The sequence below is a fragment of the Ictidomys tridecemlineatus genome, chromosome 2, assembly GCF_052094955.1.
Source record: "Ictidomys tridecemlineatus isolate mIctTri1 chromosome 2, mIctTri1.hap1, whole genome shotgun sequence".
Lineage (NCBI taxonomy): Eukaryota > Metazoa > Chordata > Mammalia > Rodentia > Sciuridae > Ictidomys > Ictidomys tridecemlineatus.
Window position 1 is genome coordinate 151275719 of NC_135478.1, and position 23977 is coordinate 151299695.

At 36.8% G+C, this 23977-nt stretch overlaps 1 protein-coding gene across 1 annotated transcript in view; it reads left to right on the top strand.

Annotated features, from left to right (window-relative positions):
* Nucleotides 1-23977, top strand: part of Igf2bp3 (insulin like growth factor 2 mRNA binding protein 3) — a 139194-nt gene that overhangs the window by 37359 nt on the left and 77858 nt on the right. The window contains exon 3 of the mRNA XM_005319105.4: nt 9530-9578. Coding sequence (XP_005319162.1) covers nt 9530-9578 — 49 coding nt within the window. The remainder of the gene's footprint in view (nt 1-9529; nt 9579-23977) is intronic.

Consider the following 23977-nt stretch of genomic DNA (forward strand, 5'->3'; position numbering starts at 1 on the left):
GAGATGGAGGCAAGAATATTGCTTGTGTGTCTAGTAGATGATTGAGGTAAGATTGGTCAACATAGTAAGACTCTGTCTTTGCTGAATTTTTTTTTCTTTTCTCTTCTCTTCTCTCCCTCCCCCCCCCCCCTCTCGGAGCTGGGGGTAGAATTCAAGGCCCTATGTATGCTAGGCAAACACTGTTCCACTGAACTGTACCTCCAGTCCCACTGAGACCCTGTCTTAGAAATGGTAGTGTATGAAAGTAAGTATCAGTGATAAGAGTAACACACATAACGTGTACCTTTCCATGGGCTCTACCAGTCCTGGCTTCAGTTGAATTTCCATCCTTATATTTATGGCTGTCCAACTTCTACAAAGATGAAGATAATAAGGCATACAATTTATTTTTATTTTTAAATTTTTGATGCTTTAGATTGAATCCTGTTCTCTCTCATACTAAGCACATACTCGACCACTGAATTATATGCCCAGCTAAGGTGTGCAGCTTTGAAAGATAAATATATTTCTGTTTTAGCTAAGGGGCTGATGACAACATGCATGTTGTTCCCATGGAGATCTAGGAGCTGGGGATGATGGAAGAATCACCTTAAATTCTCACTTAAAACTGTAATGTTAAGGGACTGAATAATTGCCTATTTTGAATTGGGCAATCTGTTAACCACTGGAGTGTATAACACTGAATAAGATAGAAGTAATTTTTCCCTTAGGGGACTTGTCTTGTTAATTAGATCTCACTGTCGTCCACTCCACCCCTCTACCCAGTTTAAATCAGTGTGTGTGTACAAGTATGTGCATATATATGTAGTCACATTCTCCTGCCCTATCCCGAGATTTTATTTAAGGAAGTCTGTGTTAGGGGTCCTAGAATCTGCACTTTAAGCAAGCTTGTGGTGATTGTTTTTGTTTTTGTTTCTTTTTTTGGTACCAGGGATTGAACTCAGGGGCAATTGAGCCACACTGCCAGTCCTTTTTATATTTTATTTAGAGACAGGGCCTTGGTAAGTTGCTGAGGCTGGCTTTGAACTTGTGATCTTCCTGCCTCAGCCTCCCAAGATGCTGGGATTACAGGTGTGAACCACCACACTGGACTCATTTTTCTTTTTTGATGGAACCCCTTTACCAGTGAGTTACATCCCCAGACCTTTTACTTTTAAATTTTGGGACATGGTCTTGCTAAGTTGCTCAGGTTGGTCCCAAGTCCCTGGAATTACAGGCATGTGTGCCAGCTCTTGTGATGATTTTAATCAGATGTAGGCTGTCCTTAGACCACACTTGGAGTGGCTTGCTTTGTAGTTGAGGAGACTGCATACTGTCTTTTCCTTTGCATGAATCCGGTATTCAGTTTACTATAATCTGGCATCCCCTTTTAACAATAACCTGGGGCCTCTGTCAATCCAATAGGTATGATTCAGTTTTTCACAGGAATCTACTAACTCAATCTCAAGATTGCTGTATATCCTTTCTATTTTTATTGATCTTCCTTAAGACTGACTTAAAATGTGTGATTTCTTTTGCTGGACTGTAAAACCTAGGGGGAGCTGATGATTAGGTTATAATGGATTATTTCCCTTTTAATAATTTGTTTTATTATAAAACACAGGAGCTAAAAGAAGCTAGCTCTGTGATTCTACCAGCCAGAGTTTATTGCTGTATGTTGTTGGTGCTGTGTGTCTCTTCCTTATTAAGTTTGTGGATATGTGTGTGCGCGCACACACACACATGTATGTGAAAAACTTTGCCCTACTCAAGAATATTTTTTATTGCACTAAAACTCATTTTTAAATGAGATTGTATTCTATGTTCATTTTGTAATGTTGGGACTATTTTTTTGTACTGGGTATTGAACCCAGAGCCTTATGCATGCTAGGCAAACGCTACACTACTGAGTACACCCTTAACCCTCAAATGTTTGAATTTTTTTTTAAATGAATGCTATCATGAAATGTGTTCATTATTCTTTCACATTTGTAATGTCTCCATTAGATTTTGTTACATATAATTTAGTGAATCTCTTTTTGCCTGGGTCTCTAGATTCTTCCTAGTTTTCCCTGTTTATAAGATAAATCTTTGAGCATGTTACATAAGGAAATGATGTAAGAATGAATCCTTGAGTTATAGGTAATACCTCTTGTCAGAGGATTTGGTAAGACATTGCCAAATTAGCAACGAGGCAAAGTTATACCAAGTAGCAGTGGTCCGTTAATACTCCTACTTAGAGTATTAACCTTCTCAAAATTGAAGTTGATTTTTTTTAAAGAACTAATTCTTAACTGTATAAAATAAGAAGGGATATCTATAACTACCTTGTAACAGTATTGTATTTATCCAAACTGAACAAATTCCTCTGGGGCATTTGAGCTGGAATAACGGTTTGTAGCCAGTAGGGAGTGCCACCAAGTGGCAGGTCAGAGAGTCCACATTGTACTGCTCTTCGTCTCTACGTGGTAATGAGCAGTTCAAATGTGGATCTTGTATTCCAATCCTTGGCATAAGAAAATTGGGCAAAGAGGAACAATATACAAGTTAGGCTTGGCTTTCTCCTCCTGCCTTCAGGCTTGTTAGCAGTGTTAGCTCACTGTCTGAGCCTCAGTATCTTTCATCTATGAAGTGGGAAAGAGTCCCACTTGATTCTTATAAGTGTTGGTAGAAAGAAAGGGGTGAGACAGAGAAATAAGATAAAGAAAATGTACTTTCAGTACTTGAAGTTGATCTGAATGAAAGGTTCCAAGGCTTGTGTTGGAATTTCACATGAAATAACTAGATTCACAGTACCTGAATGCCTGTGTATACAGTTTTCATAAACTCTCAAAGCAGAGGAGTAGTTCAGTTTTCAGTATAATTGCCTTCCTTCTTCCTTTCTTGGTGTAAATATACAGGTTGAGTTGAGGTTGATGATCTCTTATTTGGTTGGTGGTTTTTTTGGTTGGTTGTTTTTTTTTTTTTTTTTTTTTTTTTTTTGGTGGTATTGGGGATTGAACCCAGGGCCTGCCTTATGCATGCGAGGCAAGCACTCTACTAACTGTACTATATCCCTAGCCTGAGGATCCCTTATTTGAAGTGTTTGGGACCATGAATGTTTTGGATTTAGGACTTTTTAAAATTTTAGAGTATTTGTATACATACATAATGAGTTATCTTGGGTAGGGGACCCAGGTCTAAACACAAAATTTGGTTTTCATATATACCTTATATACATAGGTTGAAAGTAATTTTATATAATATTTTTGGTACATTTGTTTTGACTGACCCATCACATGAGGTCAGATGTGGAAATTTCCACTTTTGGTATTGTGTTAGGTGCTTAGTGCTCAAAAAAAAAAGGTTTTGAAGTGTTTCAGATTTGAGGTTAGAGATGCTCCACCTGAATAACTTTGTCCATTATATTGAATTTGAATAGCAGATTGTAGTATGTAAATTATGACTGTTAGGTTTAAAGCTAAGGGGTGGGCTGGGGATGTAGCTAAGTGATAGAACATTTGCCAAGCAGGTGTGAAGCCCTGGGTTTGATCCTTAGCACCACATAAAAATATATAAAGATATTGTGTCCATCTACAACTTTAAAAAAAAAATTAAAGCCAAGGGGTAAAGTGAAAATTTTGCTTAGGATTAGCATATCTTTTTACCTTGAATATAACTTGCAATTTGTACTTATAAAAAATAAATGAAATAAAAGTATTTTTTTTAAATGTGGTGCTGAGGATTGAACCCAGGACCTTGCTCGTGCTAGGTGAGCGCTCTACTGCTGAGCCACTATCCCAGCACACAATTTGTACTTTTCACTGAGTTTTTTTAAGAGAGAGTGTGTGTGTGGGGGGGGGGGTGGGGGGGGAGAGAGAGAGAGAGAGAGAGAGAGAGAGAGAGAGGAGAGAGAGAGAGAATTTTAATATTTATTTTTTAGTTTTCGGCGGACACAACATCTTTGTTTGTATGTGGTGCTGAGGATCGAACCCAGGCCCTCACTGAGTCTTTTTGATGTGGTTATGTTGTTGGTTGGATTATAAGTGAAATCGGTAAGACTTAGTATGGTTAGGAGGACACACTTCTTCAGAGCCAGAATGCCCAGAGGTGGATTCTGACCCTGTCACTAATAAGCATGTGTTCACAAACAAATTAAACTACTTTTGGCTTTGTTTGCTACTCTATACAATTCTGTGAAAGTTAAATAAGAATAAACAAAGCTTTTTTTTGTTTATATTCTTTTTTACGCCAGTTGTCAATTTTACCAGTGGAAGAAAAGATGGAAATATCAAAGACTTTCAGTAAAACCCTGGTAACCTAAAATTTGAATTAGAAATAATCAGTATTAAATGCATGTTTTACTTTTGTTCCAAACAAATTGCATTTCCTAGCCCTGGCTTTGAAGCAATGGCCAATCCAATAGGATGGACAAGATTATAGTTTCTGTATACTTATAGTATACAGAAGTATACTGTATACTTCTAGTGCTCCATAGATAAAGCTGACTGCAGATGGGGGCAAAGGATGTAAAAGTTTAACCTGAAATATCATAGCAGAAAGCAAAATAGCCCTCAAGTTGTAGTCATGTAGAAAGATGTCGGAGGCAACACAAAGAGGCCATTTACTGGCCAAAGATGGGGGAGGTCAAGCATCAAAAAGAATTAGTGCAATGGGTTAATATATACAGTATTTATGAGTCTGTGATTTCATGAGACTGAAAAAAACTAAAATACTTGATTACCTTTGGACAATGCCAGGACACTAAGTTATATTCTGAAAAGAAAGAATGATGTCTTTGGATCTTTCTTTCTTCAGTACTGGGCATTAAACCCAGGGATAGTCTACCACTGAGCTATATCCCCAGCCCCTTTTATTTTATATGTTGAGACAGGGTCTTGCTATGTTGGTCCTTGCAAAATTGCTGAGGTTAGCCTCATCCTCTGAAATAGCTGGCATTACATGTGTGTGCCACCACATCTGGCTCCTTTTTAATTCTTCTTTTGAGACAGGGTCTTGCTAAATTGTCTGGGCTGGCCTTGAATTTGTTATTCTGTCTCAACCTCCAGACTTGCTGGGATTACAGGTGTGCATCACTGTGCCTGGCTGGACTCCATGAAGTTGAGACAGAGACGAGGATTTGTCCATTAAAGGAGAATTAAATATTAATCAATTGAAGGAATTGTATTTGGTGTTATTGAGAGGCAGTGGAAACTGTAGCAGTGGGAGGAAGTAGGTCACTAGAAGCATGCTTTAGAGGGCACGTGTCATCCCTGGCACCTGGCTTACATGTGTTCTTACTTGCTCTCTGGTTCTTGGACACATTGAGAAAGCAGCTTTGCTTCCGCCTTGATGCAATATGTAAAATCCAGAATTAGATAATAGTATTTATTACCTGGGATTGCCAAATAGATGGCAAGAAAACAGAGTAGGGAAACTCTTGTATTAAATAAACCTAAAAGACATGTCAGTTTCATGCATATGAGCATCTTGAGATCTTGATAAGTATTTTTTCCAATTTATTTATTCATATCAGGCATTTGAGAATAAACATTGAACATCTGATAACAGAGATTACCAGAAACTCCTTGTTAGGTACAATAGTAGGTTTGTAGTTATGTTGAAATAAGGTCCTTATTACAGTTACTTAATTTATTTCAGCATGATCTGATATGTAAATAGGACATTTTGACCGAGCTGTAAGTATAGAATCAACAAGATCCAGATAATTGATAATTGAAGCTGGTAATGGATATATGGATGCTCATTTTACTAGTTTTTCTACTTTACCAATTTGAAAATTTATAGAAAATCAAATTCCATCAATTAGTAAACTTTGGTTTGGTATTGAGGACTGAACCCAGGGGCAATTTACCTCTGAGCTTCATCCCCATCCTTTATTTTTTATTTTGAGACAGGTCTTGCTAAGTTGCTAATGGTCTCACTAAATTGCTGAGGCTGTCTTTGAACCTGTGATTCTCCTGTCTGTCTCCTGAGTGATTGGGATTATTGATGTGAGCCACCGTATTCAGCAATTACTAAAGAACTTGAAGATGCTCTTTAGAATCTACATGAGCTTCTCTATTGGCTCTTTATCTTGTAATTAAATCTGCTTTAATAAATAACTTATTGAATTTTTATGGTAACTAATATTCAAGCATGGTTAGGCATTCTGTTTTATTTGTGGTGCTGGGAATGAACTCTAAAATCTTCTGCATGCTAGGCAGGTGCTGTCTCATAGAGCTATACTCCCAGACCCACAGTAAACCTTTAAAAAAATAATTTTATCTGTTAGTCTGAGAACTTTAATCCCATTTTTCCCTCAAGAGAGAAAATCCTTAAATTTCCTTATGATTCCAAATGATTAATTAATTTATAAATAGATTATGTTGGCTTTTTTCTTTAAGTAATGCAACTACTTCAATAATTCAGTTTTTTTTTCCCTCAAACCTAAGTGCAGCAGTTGTTTTTCTCACTTTATAAGCTGCAAGAAAAACCACTGGAAATGTTTCTTGATGGTGGATCCATGAATCTTGTGATTTTTTTTCTTTCCCTTCTATGTATTATAACAGATTTTATCAATAGAGTGCTTATCAGGTGTCAAGCACTATTCTAGACTCTGAATGCAACAGTGAGCAAGATAGTCTAATTTACTCCCTGTTAAGGAGTATGCAGCCTGCTTATTTGTGTTACAGGTGCAGGTGAAACACTATTTTGTTGATGGTTGAATTGAGCTTTAATAATTTAATAATGTAGTGGAAATAGTCAATTAAAACATCAATATTTATTGTTTTGACTTCTAAATATTTAAATCAAATCTAAATAAAACCTAGTTCTAAAAGCTTAGGTGGGAGGTGGTAGAGAAGTGGGTGACAGTGTTTAACTAATGGTATACAGCCAACTTGATAAGCACAGGGGTGGGATAGAGTTTCTCAAGTCCTCTCCATAGCAGAAGTTCATATTTTTGTGCTCTGTGAGTACCATTTATGCCATAGGTTGGTTCGTTTTCATGTTGAGTCTTCTGGCTTTTGTACTGATAAGAGTGGAGCAGAGGAATCAGAGGTAAAATTGTGAGATTAGTTTCTGGGCAAATGGAATTCTAGATGTCAGAACACTAACTGTATGGAATTAGTTTTTATGTTTGTCTAAAATGGAACTTGAGAGAATCAGATAATGGAAACTGGGCAACCATATAAGGGAACTAGTTATTCTGGAGTAACTTCAAGTAAATAAATGTTGAATGTACACTTTGAAGAATGAGTAGAAATTCCTTGGAAAATAGAGCTAATGCATTCCTTTTAATGTTACAAAAAGAATATCTTATTTGAAGAATTTCCTGAAAGCCCTGAGAAGTTGATATTTGTTTTTGTAATATGAATAATCATCTGCTAATTGACCTCAATTCAGCATGTATATTTGTGTTTTTGGGGAAAAGTTTTGTACTCCCCAAATTGAGTTTAATAGGGGTGAATACTTAATTTTTTAAAACTCTACTTCCTATCCTTATGGTGTCAGATGCTTGATTAAAATAGATGAGTAATTGCATATGTGTAGCAAATGATTCTTATATCCTTAGTTACCCCGAGTAAATATTTACACAGTGTGAGTAACTTTTATGTCAGCTAAAATAATATATAACAGTTCTGAAATCTGTGTGTTGGAACATTTTTTTGTTAGGGTGTACTTTTAAGCTTTTTATAGAAAATTAGTCCCTGTCCCACAGTATTTACAATTATGAACACTTGAGTTATTTTTATACAAATCTCAAACTAGTATTTAATCTGCAAATTCTAAGTAGATGGTTTTATTTATTTTTTTATTGTTTTCCTTCCTTAGATTGATACTCCCTTTACCATTTCTTTGGTAGACTGCTCCTTGATGATTTGCTTTGTTTTGCTTTGTCATAAAAATGATTTCATAGTGGTTCTCCCTTTCCTCATCCTTTTTATGATTGCAAATAGGGTACCCCTGAATTTGGTTCATCTATATTTTTCTTGGCATTTCAGATGAATAGGTAGCAGCTGCGGCATTTATTCTTTTGCTTTTGGGGAAAGGGAAGAGGCAAAGAACTAGTTTGTGACTTTAGTGTAAACTGGTGTTTTGCTGTGGAACTTGAAAAACATGAATTATTTGACCTGGAAAGGGAAATTCACTGTAGTTTTTAAATTTTATAAGTTGAAGAAATCTAATTTTTCACTTGATGTCAAATTTCATTGTTAGATTTTTTTTGGGGGTTGGGGGAGGTGGGGGTGGGTGCTGGGGATTGAACCCAGGGCCTTGTGCATGCTACCAACTGAGCTATATCTCCAGTCAGGGTGTTTGTTTTTTAATATTTTTTTTAGTTGTCAATGGGCCTTTATTTTATTTATTGATACATGGTGCTAAGAATTGAACCCAGTGCTGGACACATGCTAGGCAAGCGCTCCACTGAGCCACAACTACAGCCCCCTGTCAGATTTTGTTGTTATTTTTATTATTTTATTTTTTAAGATGATATTTAATGTGGCCAGAGAGGCCTGATTCCACAAAATTTTTATTGGTTTTAATAGATAACTAAAACTTCTTACTTACTCCTTACTACTAAAGGGCTATGGGTATGTGGCATCTCTAGTACAGTCTCACATAATTGTATGTGTGAATGCAGGCATTTGGATTAAGGTGGGGTTTCTTAACATTTTTCTCTACTATGGACTCTTGGCAGTCTGAAACCTATACAACTCTTCTTAGGATATAGGGATTATAAAGGAAACAAATAACTTTGAAATACAGTTAGCAAGCTTTTTTCCCCTAAATATTTTTTAGTTTTAGGTAGATAAAATATCTTTATTTTACATTTATGTGTTGCTAAGGATCGAACCCAGTGCCTCGTGCATGCTAGGCGAGCACTCTACCACTGAGCTACAACTCTAGCCCCATAGTTAGCAAACTTAAAACTCAGTAATATTGTGCTTAATGTTAAGTAACAAGTTCTAGCAATCTTATTTGCATCTTACCGCATTAAGTGGAGATATTTAAAGATTCCCAATAACTTAATGTGACACGAAAATATCTGATTTATATTGATATCAAAATTACATGTATTATAATTCCATGATTTATTATTATATTCATAATTGAAGACAGTGTTAAATTTTTGTCAGGGGGTAGTGAAAATATGTGATTCTCATCCCTTGTTCCCAATTTTGAGTTCCCTGAATTCTATTCATGTCTTGGCTGTGATCTCAGAATAAAAACATCTGGATTTTGTGTCCTGTGAGGCTTAATTTTAGGAGAAAGTGTTTGAACTTTGTAGTCATCCAACAAAATGTTTTTCAAACATTTTTTCTGCTAGTTTTAGTGACTTTTAAAATGTCATAATAATCCAATAATGCCAGATCCCCAAATGGTCTCAATATGCATCTTGCAATTAACTTTTTCATTGGGCTACATTTTCTCATTATATGTTGGTGTATAGTTAATAAGATATTGGTATTTCATACAGTTTCTAAACTTCCATGTTTCCTGTTAATGTCATTTGCTTTTGTGTTTTTCTTAAAATTTTTTTTTTGTTTTTGTTTTAATTCTTCTGCAGGATTCGGAAACTTCAGATACGAAATATCCCGCCTCATTTACAGTGGGAGGTAAGAATTTCTATATTTGAATTTAAGATCCAAATATCAAAGTCTACTGCTGTTAGTTTTTTCAGGGGTTTTTCTCCTTCCTTCAATTCTCGGGTATGCTATAACACAAAATCCTTCTCTTACGGCCTGTGTCTTGATGTGAGTTTTTCTTCCTAATGATATGGTATATCTTTTACAAGTCTGTCTTGGAAATTAAAAAAAAAAAAAAAAGTTGACATAGTCTTGAATTACCAGGTTATCTTCCTCATTCCATCTGGGCAGGATCTTGTTGGTTTGAGTTTTTCCTAGTGAGTTTGTCAATTGTATTAAACTACGAAGTTCCCTCATGGCAATTTTTTTAAAAGATGAGTAGTGCTACCTTCACTTTACTTTGAAATGTTATTCTGCTTCCTTTTGCTCAGATGGTGGCACTGTAGTGATGATGTATAAACACAAACTGTGTAGCAGAGTTGAATAGCCGGTGTCAGCATCTACTTGTAAGGATGTCATCTACATTGTAAGGATGTCATGGTGAGAATTTGAGGCAATAGTAGATGAAGAGATCAAAGAAAATGTCAGTTGACTCTTCCAGATGATGGATTCTGCAAGTTCTTAAAATCTGCCTTAGAGAAGGTGCTGCAGGGAAACTTCTCAGCTTTTATGTATTTCAAATATAAAAATCAAAAAGTAACTAGTTTTGTGTGTTTCAGATCAGTCTTCTGAAGTGACATGTGATGGGTCACTAAACCAGAGCACTTAGAAAAATCAAAGTATGATTAAAAAGGTTCTTTGGTGAGTTGAGGAATGAAGGTCTACAGTTTGATTCCCTAAGGTCCTTCAGTTGGTAACAAATAATTTGTGCTCAGAATGTTTTAAGCAATGTTATCTTCTGAATAATTTTATTGCATTTAATCTTTGCAGGAAAGGATTAGTTTTTTGATTTATGCTAAATGTTTCAAGTTATTCTGTGTATTAAAAATAAGTCACTGGGGCTGGGGATGTGGCTCAAGCGGTAGCGCGCTCGCCTGGCATGCGTGCGACCCGGGTTCGATCCTCAGCACCACATACCAACAAAGATGTTGTGTCCGCCGAGAACTAAAAAATAAATATTAAAAGTTTAAAAAAAAAAAATAAGTCACTGTTTCCATCTACAAAGGATAAAAGTAAATTCCTACATTTTCCTGTTTTAGATTGTTTGCTTGGGGCATTTAGTAGCTTGGGGATTGGGTCCCCAAATCTGCTGTTATGGTATCAAGATTAGCAGTTTGATACCCTTATTTGAGGATGAGCCAATATGGTTTCAAATGTGATTTAGTATGATATTCTGTTCAAGAATTACATGTAATACAATGTACTTTTAATGAAATAGTTTAATAGTTGCAGCCAATCTTAGGTAAGTTATTAGTACGTTAGCCTTTCTGTTACAGGCTAATGGCAGAATTTTCTTTTAATTCTTTCATAGTATCTATTCAGATTTGTGGTTTCTCAAGCTTTTCCCTCATTCAGGGTAAAATCTAAGTAAGAAAAACAAACCTTTATTTGCTGAACTTAATTTTTCTTAACTTTCATTGTTTGTTTTACCTTCTCCATAGTCCTTTGAGGTATCACCAGTTGGTGACATTTTCATTTTCAAATGGGAAAATGTGGGCAAAAATATTAAAATAATTAAGGAAGAACACAGAAAAAGCTTGCAACTAGATTTTGGAACTCTTCACCATTGATCTCCTTTTAAATATTCATTAATTGTTTGATATATTGATTAACAAAAGGAAATTTATTAAGGATCTGTAAGGAGTGGGATGAACTTGTGTTTCCTTTTTTTGAAGACTTGAGTGAATACCATTTATTATTTCTTTTTGGAGAAGGGCCACTTTATATATCATTATTTATACCATTATAGTGGGTATGCTGGCTGTCTTGGGCCTAAGCCTTACTGTAGACTGTGGTAATTTTGCACTTAGAGTTCCAGATTCCTATTACAATGGAAGGATTAGGCTTTGAATCCACTGATTAATTTTAGGATCACAGAAAGAGGAACAACCAGACATTATGTACCTCCTGACTTGATGGAGTAGAAAATACATAGCACCATAGACAAAATATTCTTGCCTCAAAAAGGGGTTTGACTGGATTCTGTTTTCATTTAACTTGGATTTTACAAGAAATATGGATGTTGGAGGGACAGATTAAATGATGCCTTAAAGAAACAAATAGCCAAATTCAGAATGTGGGACAAATGATACTGTTTTGCAGATAAGTCCTCTTTCCTTCTTCATGCCTCTTAATAAGATTTAGGAAGTTAAAAAAGCAAGCACTTGCCTTTAGTGAGTTACTTGTGAACAGTGTAAATAGGCCTGTGGAACAGCTTGGAGTACCTGGAAGAAGCCTTATAGTGTTATTTTGTAGGAAACATTGTAGCTTTGGGGGTCAGTCTTGAAATTATATCCTGGCTCTGCTACTTTCTAGTTGAGTGGTCTAGCTATATGATTTCTGAACAGGTTTTTAAAATTCTTTGCGATTCATTTTCCTAATTTCTAATGTAGCCTCCTCATTAGGTTTCATTGAACACTAAATAGGATTATGCGTGCTATTGCTCTAAAAACAGTGCAGTGCTGAGAAGAACAGCTTACAAATAGGAGAGTGCATGTCTCCCCCCCCCCCCCTCTCTTTCTCTGCCCTCCTGCTTCTTAGTCTCCTAGTTCTTTCTATCTACAGAAACTGACAGGGAACAGCTGGGAAAGGTGAACAAAGTCCTACCTCAGCATCACAAAGCCCAAGAGTGGATCTGCAATTGAGAGCTTAGTGGATACTAATAATTTTGGTACCCAAAGTTCTAGAAGTGGAAGATGACCCCCCTCATCATTCTGCTGGTCATCATAAGCCATTTTGTGTGAGGTCACTGCTGGGACTACAGAATCTGGGACCACACAGAAACACATGTGAGATTACAGTGCTGCTTTAAGATTTGTAACTGGACAGTTTACTTTATACCACTGTTATCTTTACTTTTGTCCTCGTCATCATTATTACTATTATTCTGGGGATAGAATCCAGGGCCTCACACATGATAGGCAAACATTCTACTGCTGAGCTACCCACTTCTGTTTCTCATCATCTTTAAATGACCAAGTATTGAGAAGGGGACTCCTCAAGTTCTCTGGGTAGTGTATCTTGCATACTGTGTGCATTCAGCAAGTGCTAAATGGTTTCTAACCATTTAGTTTTGAATGATGGTAAATCATTTTTGGACACTGGATTGACTGAATGTTTCTCTGCTCAAGTGTTTATGGCAGATAAAGATATGATATGAGGAAACTAATTTTTTGAAGGATCTGAGAATTAGGAAGGTTTGTTTGTCACCAAATGTGTGGAATGTAGATGGGAAATTGGAGAAAACTTTGTTCTTTACACTTTTGCCTGGGGAACTTGGGTAGATTTGTAGTCAGGCCTGCGACTCACACCTGTAATCCCAGTTGCTCAGGGGGCTGAGGCAGAAGGATTGCCAAATTGAACAACCTGGACAACTTAGTGAGACCCTGTCTTGAAATGAAAAAGGCTGGGGATAAAAATTAAAAGCTCAGTGGTAGACCACCCTAAGTTTAACCCCTAACTACCCCACCACCCAACAAAAGAATCGATTGTTGTATATGAAGGGAGCCCCTCCTTCATTAAACACCATGCTTGGGGCAGGGGTGATAAAGGCCTAGTAAAATATTTAACTTTAAACATGTGTGATGGTCCTTTTTCTTTCAGCCTACTCAACTTCTAAGTGGGTCCCATTTTCTAAATTTAAGGAATATCTTTATATTAAAAAAAATAATAAAAACTCAAAATTCTAGAGAAAAGAAAAATTTTCTCTAATCTTATCTCACTATTATTGTCTAATAAGAATAATAAAGATTAAGTACTCAGTGAAATCCCTGAGGCCATACCACCTTTGAACTGTATGACCCATTAACTATGTAAATAAAGTCATAGAGTAACTAAAGAGCAACACTCTTTTGGGGTCAGTGACAGAAGCTGATGGAGTGATGTTTCCAGAGTTCACATTTAGGGAAAACTATGTGAGGTATGGGTGGTCACACCTGTATTGTAAGATTTTTATCTGCTGATGGGGCCCTGATGTTGCCCATGACTGAAATGACTGTATTTCCAAGACAAAGATTTGAATGTGTGGCCTGACAAGTACTTAATAGGGATGCATTTTATAAAATCTCCTTTTTGCTGGAAAATACAGAGTGTTCTTTGGCTTTATCTGAACACATAGATATTTAATTTTTCCTGGATTTAATTGAACTTGAAAGACAAATATGTTAGGAAAAAAAATCTGAAAGGGTTTCAGCACCGTAAGTTTTTTCTTCAATATGTGTTGTGTGGTGTGATTAAGGAAGTGAAAGTTGCCTTTTGGGCCCAACAGTGGAATAAGGGGGATTCTTTATAGTTGAAGTATCTTCCGGGTATATACAGGCTGATGGTTAGGGCTCTGGGAGGTAAGTAACTGGTATACTAACAATGAAACACCCAAAGGTCCAGGTGAAAATTGCAGTATAAAATATTGCTTGCTGCCCCCACCCCAAGAGCAGAGTTATCTTAATCTGTTTTGTCCCATTGTCCCAGATGTGGAACATCTATAAAACCTTAAACTGAGCAACACATGTTAACCTATTGAGTGCAAATATTGAAAACTTGGAACTTAATGGGTTAATGATCTTTTAAAAGTCTTTTTGGTGCTTCTTTCTGTGCTTGAAGCAATTTTTGCAACTTAGTGGATTTTATAGGAAATCTTAAAAGCCTCTTCTTCTTTAGGGCCCTAGAATTGCCCTAACAGAATACTTCCGTATTTGACGTTACCTTTAAATCCAGAGCCTAAAAACCAGTTCAGACAAAGTTGACTTCTACAGTATTAACATCCTTGGCTTTCTTTTTACAGTTAAAAACAGTTAATTCTTCCCTAGTGTGGTGTAGGGAGTGTTACATGAATATCAAGATGTCCTAGGAAAGGGCAGCAGAGTCTTCCTGAGAGTCACCCTCACATCAGCCACCCACTCTGGCTAAAACCCAAGGGTACTGGAAAGATGCCCACATTTCAGGCCAAATCAAAACACATATTCTATATAAGGTAGAAACCTTAGAAAATGATCATCTTCATGTGAGATGAAGCAAGTACTTATAATGAGAGATTATGTCATCCACACTGAGTTTAGAATATTACTTAACGAGGATGAGTTGTAGAGGTCATGAATTTATATAAGATTAATAATGGCTTCTTAAGGTTGGTAACATCTCAAGGATGTCTATTTCCTGTCTATGTGAACTCTGACTATAGGAAAAAAGACTGACTGCAGGAGACCTCCCTTCTAAGGAGGTCAGGCTGTACTATTAAGAGTAGAAATAGCAATGTCAGTAAGCCAGGCTCTGGCAGAAAAAGGGAAACTGAGGGGACCTTATTTAAGAAAAATAAGGAAAATAGTGATGCCACGTTATCTAATTTGGTGGTGGTGGGGAATAATACCATAGTTAATATAAAATAGTCTTCTCTCTGGATTTCCTCTCTGAGCTATCTTGGGTTGGGGTTCAGTGGGGTGACTTTCAAGTGAAGAGATTAGGACGGGGTCTACGGAGATAAGACCTGTCATTCTGTCCAAGTGCAAATTGCTTTTTGGTGCTGTGGTCAGTTGTTAGCTGTTTCACAATGGTTATAGGAATTAATGCTAGCTAGAAATTGCATGAGACAGAGCATTAAAATATTTTTTTAAGTGGTAGATGGACACCCTTTATTTTATTCATTTTATGGGGTACTGAGGATTGAACCCAGTGCCTCACATGTGCTAGGCAAGCACCCTATCAACTAAGCTACAGCCCCAACCCCAAGACAGAACATTAAGTAAAATTGATAATATAAAGCTGACAACATGAAGTACTTGAACTCAATCAAACAGAAAATGTGTAAAGGCAGTTGAGTTGATATAAACCATGAACCAAGCCAGAAGTAATGGAAATCACTAATATAAAATGTTAGAAATAACACATAAAGATTGAAGCATAAGTTAGAGCTCTAAATAAAGCAGAAGCTGATAATAACTGGGTATGTGGGTGGTGATTTTCTTCACAATGGCCTGACTTTGATCACATGGCAAATGACAACACTGAGTGCTTGGGTGCTAGATACTAGGTTGACCTGTTTTAATCTTCACAATAGTCCTATGTCCCCACTTCACAGATGAGACTACTGGTTACACAGATGTGGAGTAAGGAAAGTGTCCAGGTCATGTGGTGGAGGAGGTCAGAGTTTCTGTTCTGGTTTTTGTCTTTGTTATTTTGGTAGCACTGGGGATCAAACCCACACTGACACCTGGAGGCAAGTGCTCTATCACTGAGCTGCATACCCAGCCCTTAGTCAGGTTGCTCTATCAGGAAACTTCCAGCAAAACGGAAGTTTCTCTTTCTTGCGGTTATCACTAATTTGCTCTCAACATGATCCTGAAAGTCTGACAGGGAACCTGACAGAAATGGCCAGGTCTGGAGGAAACACTCTGGCTTTGAGTGATGGAGGAGTGATGAATGTCTTTGGAAAACTCTGGTGTTTAGGGAACTGTGGACAGTAGGTATTTTGTGCATGATTGCTCTTGGGTGGGTCAGACCTTTCATTCTCAGAAATCGTCTAGTGACTGGCATGCAGGAGAATTCGTCTCCCTATGACAGGCAAGTATTTCTGGTTCCTGCCTGCTAACTCCATGAGCTTTCCAAGACCTTGTGCTGTGATCCCTGGACATTTGTTTTCCTTTTGTACTTCTGTAGTTGTGTGTGTTTCCCCCTCCCCGAGGTGATCTTGAAGGTCTTCTTGCTTTTTATTTGTTTTGTTATAAAATATCAAACACAAAAATAAGCCAGTTACTACCATTGTAAGTATGGGGGGGGACAATCTTGTTTTATTTGTACATCTACACTTGTCCCCCTTTTTAGGTTTGTTTTGGAGTAAATCCTAAACATTATATCTCCTCATTATTAAAGACTTTGGTATGTATCCTTAAAAGATACTCTGTCTTATTTACTAGGACTGCCATAATAAAATAATATAAACTGGGAGGTTTGAACAATAGAAACTCACTGTATCATGTTTCTGGAGACTCAAGTCAGGGATGCTCGGTTGTCTTCAGGTGGGCCTCTTCTCAGGGCTATGAGGGAAGGAGTTGTTTGAAGCTTCTCTCTAGGCTTTCTGATATTCCTTGGATTGTGGCAGCACAACTCTGATTTTTGTGGTGTAGCCTTCTTGCTGTGTCTGTTGCCAAACTTCCCCTTTTTATTAGGACCAGTTATGTTCACCCTAATAACCTCATTTTAACTTAATTTGCCCCCATAAAGACTCTTCAAATAAGGTAATATTTGGAAATACTGGGAATTAAGACTTTATCATGAATCTTTTTTGGAGAGCACAATTCAACCCATAGAAATCAGTCTCTGTCTATTTTGGTACCAGGAATTGAACCCAGGGGCACTTCATTGCTGAGCTACATCCCTCGCCCTTTTTGAGATAGGATCTTGCTTTTGTTGAGAATGAGTTTTTACTTGCGATCTTCCTGCCTCAGTCTCCCAAATTGCTGGGATTACAGGCATGTACCACCATGCCCGACAACACTTCTTATTCTGAGACAGAGTCTCACTAAATTGCCCAGGCCAACTTTGAACTTGGGATCCCTTTACCTCAGCTTCCCAGGTTGCTGGGATTAGAGGCATGCACCATGCCTGGCAAAAATTCGTTGATCTTTTTGGTTTTTCTGTTGCATATCTTCTCATCAGTAGCCCCCCACCTGCACCCTTATTTTCCTCCATGCGCTACCAGGGATTGAACTACACCCCCAGCCCTTTTAAATTTTTGTTTTCAGACAGTCTTGCCAAGTTGCTGAAGGTCGTAAATTGCTGAGGCTGAACTTGCAATCCTTCCAGGCTCAGCCTCCCTAGTCACTAGGATTACAGGTGTGCACCACTATACCCAACCCTTCTGCTCCCCCGCCCTGTTCCTTTAAGTTGGTTTATTCTGTAGAGTGTTCTACATTCTTATTTTGCTGAATTATATCCATATGTGGTCACTTAACACATTCCTCTGATGCCTGGTGGGCTTAGGTTATACACAAGTTTGCTTTTAGTTTATTTTGACAAGACAAAAGGATATATAGGTGGTATATATTCTTTAATTAGGAAGTACATAGTGTCTGTCTCTTTGTGATGTGAAATGTCATTGATCATTGCTTAGATTTCATTATTGTGTGCTTGCAGGAACTAGTAGTATTTGAGCTCTACCAGTTCTTCATTTATTACTTGGAATGCATTTGTAAGGAGGAATTTGTCCTCAATAGTTGTTAGAATACTCTGAGGTGTAGTTTGTATAAAAGAAATGGGACAAATGCTTGGTACCCTCCCCTCACCCCTTTTGGTGTATTGGCATTCTGGAAGGATGGCAGTGAATTTGTGTATAAACTACAAGCTCATGGGTTTAAATATTATTAGGTTTCAGTATTATTGGAATCATTCTCAATGATGTTTACATTATCCTGCGAGGATCTTGCTAGCTTCAAGTTAGTGTCAGTGTTCTTTTGATGCCACCTCAGTAGTTATTAGCTTCCTTAATTTTGTGGTACAAGAAGCCCCAGGTTTATCTTGAATCTTCCTATCCCAAAAGACTAGGGTTGGCCCTCTGCTCTGCCCTGGCTGCTTTGGAAATGGTGTTGAAGGTCATTGTGTGATCATGCCCTTGGAAATCAAATCACTGCCTTTTGTTGTGGTTCATTTTTGTGTTACGTTTATGCCCTCAGTTCCTCTCCCTGCAGATCTTCTCAATCTTGGTGGTTGTTCTCTAACATTCTGTGGCATGTACTTTTCTATTCCTAAGTGAACTTTTCTGTTTCCTTTTAAAAACCATCTCAAATTTCACTTGTCTCTTGCATTTTTGTTTCTGCGTGGAAAGTAAACGTACTTTGGTATCTTTTAAACTTGAGGTATCTAAAACCAAATTTCTTTCTCTCAAGTATTGCTTTGCCTTCTCTCTGAACTTTAATACTGCTGAAGTCACACTGGCTTGGTCTTGTAGTCCTCCTCTCCCTTCTGGCCAAAGGACACCAAGTGTCCTTAATTGCTTCCTCTTTGATGCTTCCTTTGGTCTTCTTTCCTATACCCTTGGCCACCTTCCTGTAGAGGAGTCAGTTTTAACTCAGCCTTTTAAAAGTAGCTCATATTTTTAAATGGAGAAACTAGCATGTAGATACAATCATTCATAAGGGGTGATACACAGGCAGCTTCTCCTTCATGTGTTCAAGCTCCTATGTTTAGGAGGTGCAGGGTTGGCAGTTTTGGGGTTCTGTGTTAGTGCTAAATTGTGAAGCTGTTCTTTAAATTTCACAGTCTGCATATGCGTTCTATAACCTAAGTGAATATACTCAGTCCTTTCTATTTGAATTATGTCAAACTACCAACAACACAGACTACCTATTAAGTGCTCATTGTAAATGGAGAGATCTTTTGTTTCAGTAGTATTTACTTGCACTCATGGCCAATCCAAGAAGAAATAATTGGTAAATAAGTCTCTCATCTGTATTTCAGGCAGAGCTCCCCTCCCTACCTTCCTGGGGAAGGCCCTAAACTCCTGGTCTCAAGGGATCTGCTTTAGCTTCTTAAGTAGCTGGTACTACAAGTGTGCACCACCATGCCTGGCTGGGCAGTGTTTTACATAATTCTATGCTTCTTCAAAGTTCAGGTTGACAATTAGTCTTAAGTGTGAATCCATGCATGAAGACTAGGAGGAAGAGAAGTTAACTGCTTGGGATTAAGAAATTGGGTAATTGTTATCCAGACACCAGAGTTCTGTGGCCAGTTGAGAGAGCACTCTAGCTAGAACCCAGGGCCTTCTGCATGATAGCTAAGAGCTCTACTACTGAGCTACAACCCCAGTCCCTATTTTAGTTTAAGAACCACCATACTGTTCTCATAGAAGCTGCACCATTTTACACTTCTACTAATAGTGTACTGTGATCTAATTTTTCCATATCCTTGCCAACACTTATTTAGCTATGCTAATGGGAAAATATTAATTTTTGTTTTCCATTTGTTGGTTTTTAATATAGAGAAATGTTTGATTTTTGTATATTGACTTATATCCTTTGACATTCCTAAACATTAGTTCTTAAAGTTAAGGATTTGCTACTTAGATAATCATGTCATTACAAACAGGCAGTTTTATTTTTTTCCTTTCCATTCTTTTTCTTTTCTTGCTGTAAGCATTGACTAGGACCCCAACATCCTTACTCTTTTCTCAATCTTTGTGAAAAAATATTATCTTTGCTCTTACATAAAAATGTTAGCAGATTTTACTGTAGATGTCCAGGTTGAAAATATTACCTTCTTTCTATTCTCCATTTGCTGATAGCCTATATGATCAATGAGTGTTGGATTGTTTCTAGTGCTGCTTCTGCATAAACTGATATGATCATGTAATTTTTCTAGGCTGTTATGATAAATAATATTTTACAAATATTGAATCAACCTTGCATTCCTACCATGTAAACTCTGCTGTGGTGTTTTACTCTTTTCATATATTGCTTAATTCAGTTTGCTAACAAATCAAGGACTTCTCTATTCATGAGTACTTTTTGTTCTGTTGTCTTTGATTTTGTTACCATGGTAACACAACCTCAAAATATATTGGAAGAGGTTGGAAATACAGGTCAGTGGTGGAGAACTTGCCTACTATGTGTAAGACCTTGGGTTCAAGGCCCACCATCACACAGAAGGAGGGAAAAAAAAGTTTGGAAACTGTTTATTTTTTTGGCAGTTATTATACTGAATTGGTTTTGTGGTTTTAAATGTTTGGTAGAGTTTGTTAGTGAAATCAGCTGAACAAAGAATTTCAAAACCTCAGATTTTTCTTTTCAAAGTTAAAACTATTTCTTCAATAGTTAACAGGACTCTTCTGGTTACTTCATCTTGAATAATTTTGGCAATTTAGTTTTTGAAGAATTGGTTTGTTTTATTGTTGAATAGAAATGCATAGAATTTTGTAATATTCCCTTACTAACCTTTAACTTCCTTTGGGGATGTAGTGATATCTCTTTTTTAGATCTGACAATGGTAAATTTTGTCCTCTTGCTCTCACTTTCTTTTCTATCTCTGTCAATCTTGCCAGGGGTTTATCCATTTTTCCATCTTTGATTCCCCCTCCCTCCAAAAAAAAAAAAAAGTCCCCCAAATCAGCATTTGGTTTCACTGATTCCCCCCTACCCCACTCTTAAGAAGTTATATGTATTTATAGTTTTGTTTTTTTTTTATTTATAGTTTTTAAATGATTGGAGATGTTCCTATTACCTTTCTGTTAATGACTTCTAGTTTAAATCTCTTATGGCTAGTGAACATTATCTTGTGTATTTATAATTCTTGAAAATCTATTAATAATTTGTTTTATGGGTATAGTTTTGAGGTAGATTTTATCATATTCTCATGGATGGTGGATGTCTCATGTTATTGGGTGGTATGCTCTGTAAAGGTTAATCCCAGTTGGTTGATGCTATTCAGTTCTGTATATTTGTTGAATTTTACTTATCCATTCCTGAGAATGGAATATTGGAATTTCTCACTATTATCATGGATTTAAGTGTTTTTCTTTCCAGCCCTGTTTCATATTTTGAAACCCGATTGCTAAGTCCATTTAATATTCCTTGTCTTCAAAGGTAAATTCACACTTTTATCCTGATGTAATGCCATTCTTTATCCCTGGTAAATTTCTTTGCTCTGAATTCTAATTTGTCTGCAATTAAATATTACTCCAGCTTTTGATTAATGCATGCATAGTATATTGTATCATTTTACTTTGAGACTATAGCCTAATAGCTGACATATCATATGTTTCTTAAAGACAGAGCATTGTTGTGTTTTGTGGATTCATTAGTAGCACAGTTGGCCTCTGCCCACTTGATTCCAGCAGATCTCTGCCTCCACAAGTTGCCCATATCCTTTTGGGGGCAATATAAATCTCTTTAAAGAACCACTGCCCTGTAAGTAATGTCATTTTTCTCTGGCTGTTTTTGAGATTTTTTTTTTTGCCTTTGACCTTTGATAAATAATTATGATGTATATCTACAGATAGATATATGATGTATATATGATGTATATATATATGTATATATATATGATGTATATATATGATGTATATGATATATATGATGTATATATATAGATATATTATGTATATATGATGTATATCTACAGATGGATTTGTCTTGTTTGAGATTCACTGTACATTTTAAGTCTACAGATCTACATCTTGCCAAAATTGGAATACCTTTTCTATCATTTTTGCAAATTCTTTTTGTTTGCAAAAATTTTCTTTTCCCTCTTGCTTTAAGATACCAGTAACATGAATTTAGGCATTTTGCATTTTCCCACTGGTCTTTGAGTCTTTGTTCATTTTGTTCAGTCTGTTTTCTCTTGGTTGCTCAGATGGAGTAATTGCTATTGATTTGTCTTCAGGGGCAACGACAATTTCTTCTGTAGTAATCCAGTCTGCTGTGAGCCCATAGTGAATTTATTAATATCTCCTATTTCTTGGACTCTGTTTTTCCCTTTGTGGAATATATATATATATATACATATATATATATATATATGTATATATATATAGTGCATTTAAAGGCTTTGACAGATAATTTCAACGTCTGTTTCATTCTTGCCATTTGCATTGTCTATCTCATGAGTCTAGATTTTTCTAGTTTTTATATGCCACATAATTTTGGATTGTATTGTGGACATCTTGAATATTATGAGACTCTGGTCTGGTTTATTCCCTGTGGAGAATTCTGATGATTCCGTTTTAGGTACAGTTTACTTAGCTGAGTTCAGGCTGCAAGTAGCAAATAGCCTTGTGTGGGTTAGGGTTCCAATTTCAGTTGTGTTTTTGCAGCTTTTGAAGTATTCTTTGGATTGGTCTCATGTGCATCACCCAGTGGCTGCTGGTCCAGGACCTGGCCAGTCTATCCCATGGTTAAGTATGTTGTTTGTTTGCATTCAAGCTTGTTTATTTGGGGGGCTAAACTCAGGATATCCTACTGACTTTCCTGGGCTCCTCCCCCTCCATGATCTTGTTAGTATTTATGGTTCTCTGGGGCTTCTTTCCCTTTTTGGTTTTATAGCAACAGGAGTTGAGCCATTCTCTTGAAGCCAAGGTTCCTACTTTTCAGCACAGCTTTAGGTGATCCTTCTTTCTCTGAAGCTAGGACAGGTTTTTTTCCTAAGTTATTTTCTGTGTCCACTAAGACCTTTCAAATTTTGTTTTGTCCGGAGTCTGGCCTGGGACATACCTGAAGAAGAAAAGTAGTAAATAGACTACCTCAAGGTCAGTACTACTACAAATTCTTCTACTCATCTGCCATCATTTACTTTCCAGAGTCTTCAAATAGTTGCCTTATTACTCTGTTTAGATTGATAGCTGCATTCAATGGAAGAAAGAGGGAAAACTTACTTGTTTGGTTTTATCTGGATCAAGAAATTGGAGTTAGTTTTTGTTTCATGGACTATAATTTTTGTTCCTTCTAAATTTCCAAAGAGACAGGTTGAACCTTTTATTTCTCAGAGGACTGCTCACAAATAAATTGCTTTAAAATTCACTGCTCACTTGTAGATAACCTTTGATTAAGTGACGTCTCCTTAGACTTTGTTTGAAAAAAAGAACATGTATTTGAGTTGTCCATGTGATTCAGCACTAAAGATGTATATGTAATGCACATCCTTTCATTTTTAGTGTGTAGAAACTTTTTCTTGTTGCTCTTATTGCTTCCAACCTTGATTTTAATGAATAAAATATTCAAGGTTAACATGGGAGAGGGAGAAGTTCCCTACCTGGGAGTAATAAATTGGGAACAGCAGGGCACTCTTAATCCTATTTCTAATTTTAGCATCAGCAGCCAGAAAGGCAAGGGTTGCCTCAGTGTTAGGGCATTTCCCCCTCTGTTGTTTCTGCCTTGCTGAGTGGCCTCATCTGTCCTTCTATGGAGAACATTTAGTTTTCTGTGATCTTTCCTAGACATCTGATTTCCTGGACACTGATTCCTTTTCAGGGTTCCTTGGTTTTTGGTTCCTGTCTGATAGATCATGGTAGATGTTCAGTGGCCTGGTTGAACAGAAGTCTGTGATGCTTTTTGGCAACTGGCCATCATCAACCAGCTTCTGAACACTTCTGTGTTCAACTTGCTAAATTCTTCCATTGGTGAATGTTTCATGTCCACAACCCCTACCCTCTCCTACATGTACCTGAATATACAAAGATCAAAATTGTTTAATAGGCGTACTCTGGTTGATGATAATGAATGTGGTATTCAGACTCCTTAAAAAAAAAAAAGACTGTTTTTTGAACAATAATAAAGCAGGAATTTTATTTTTAT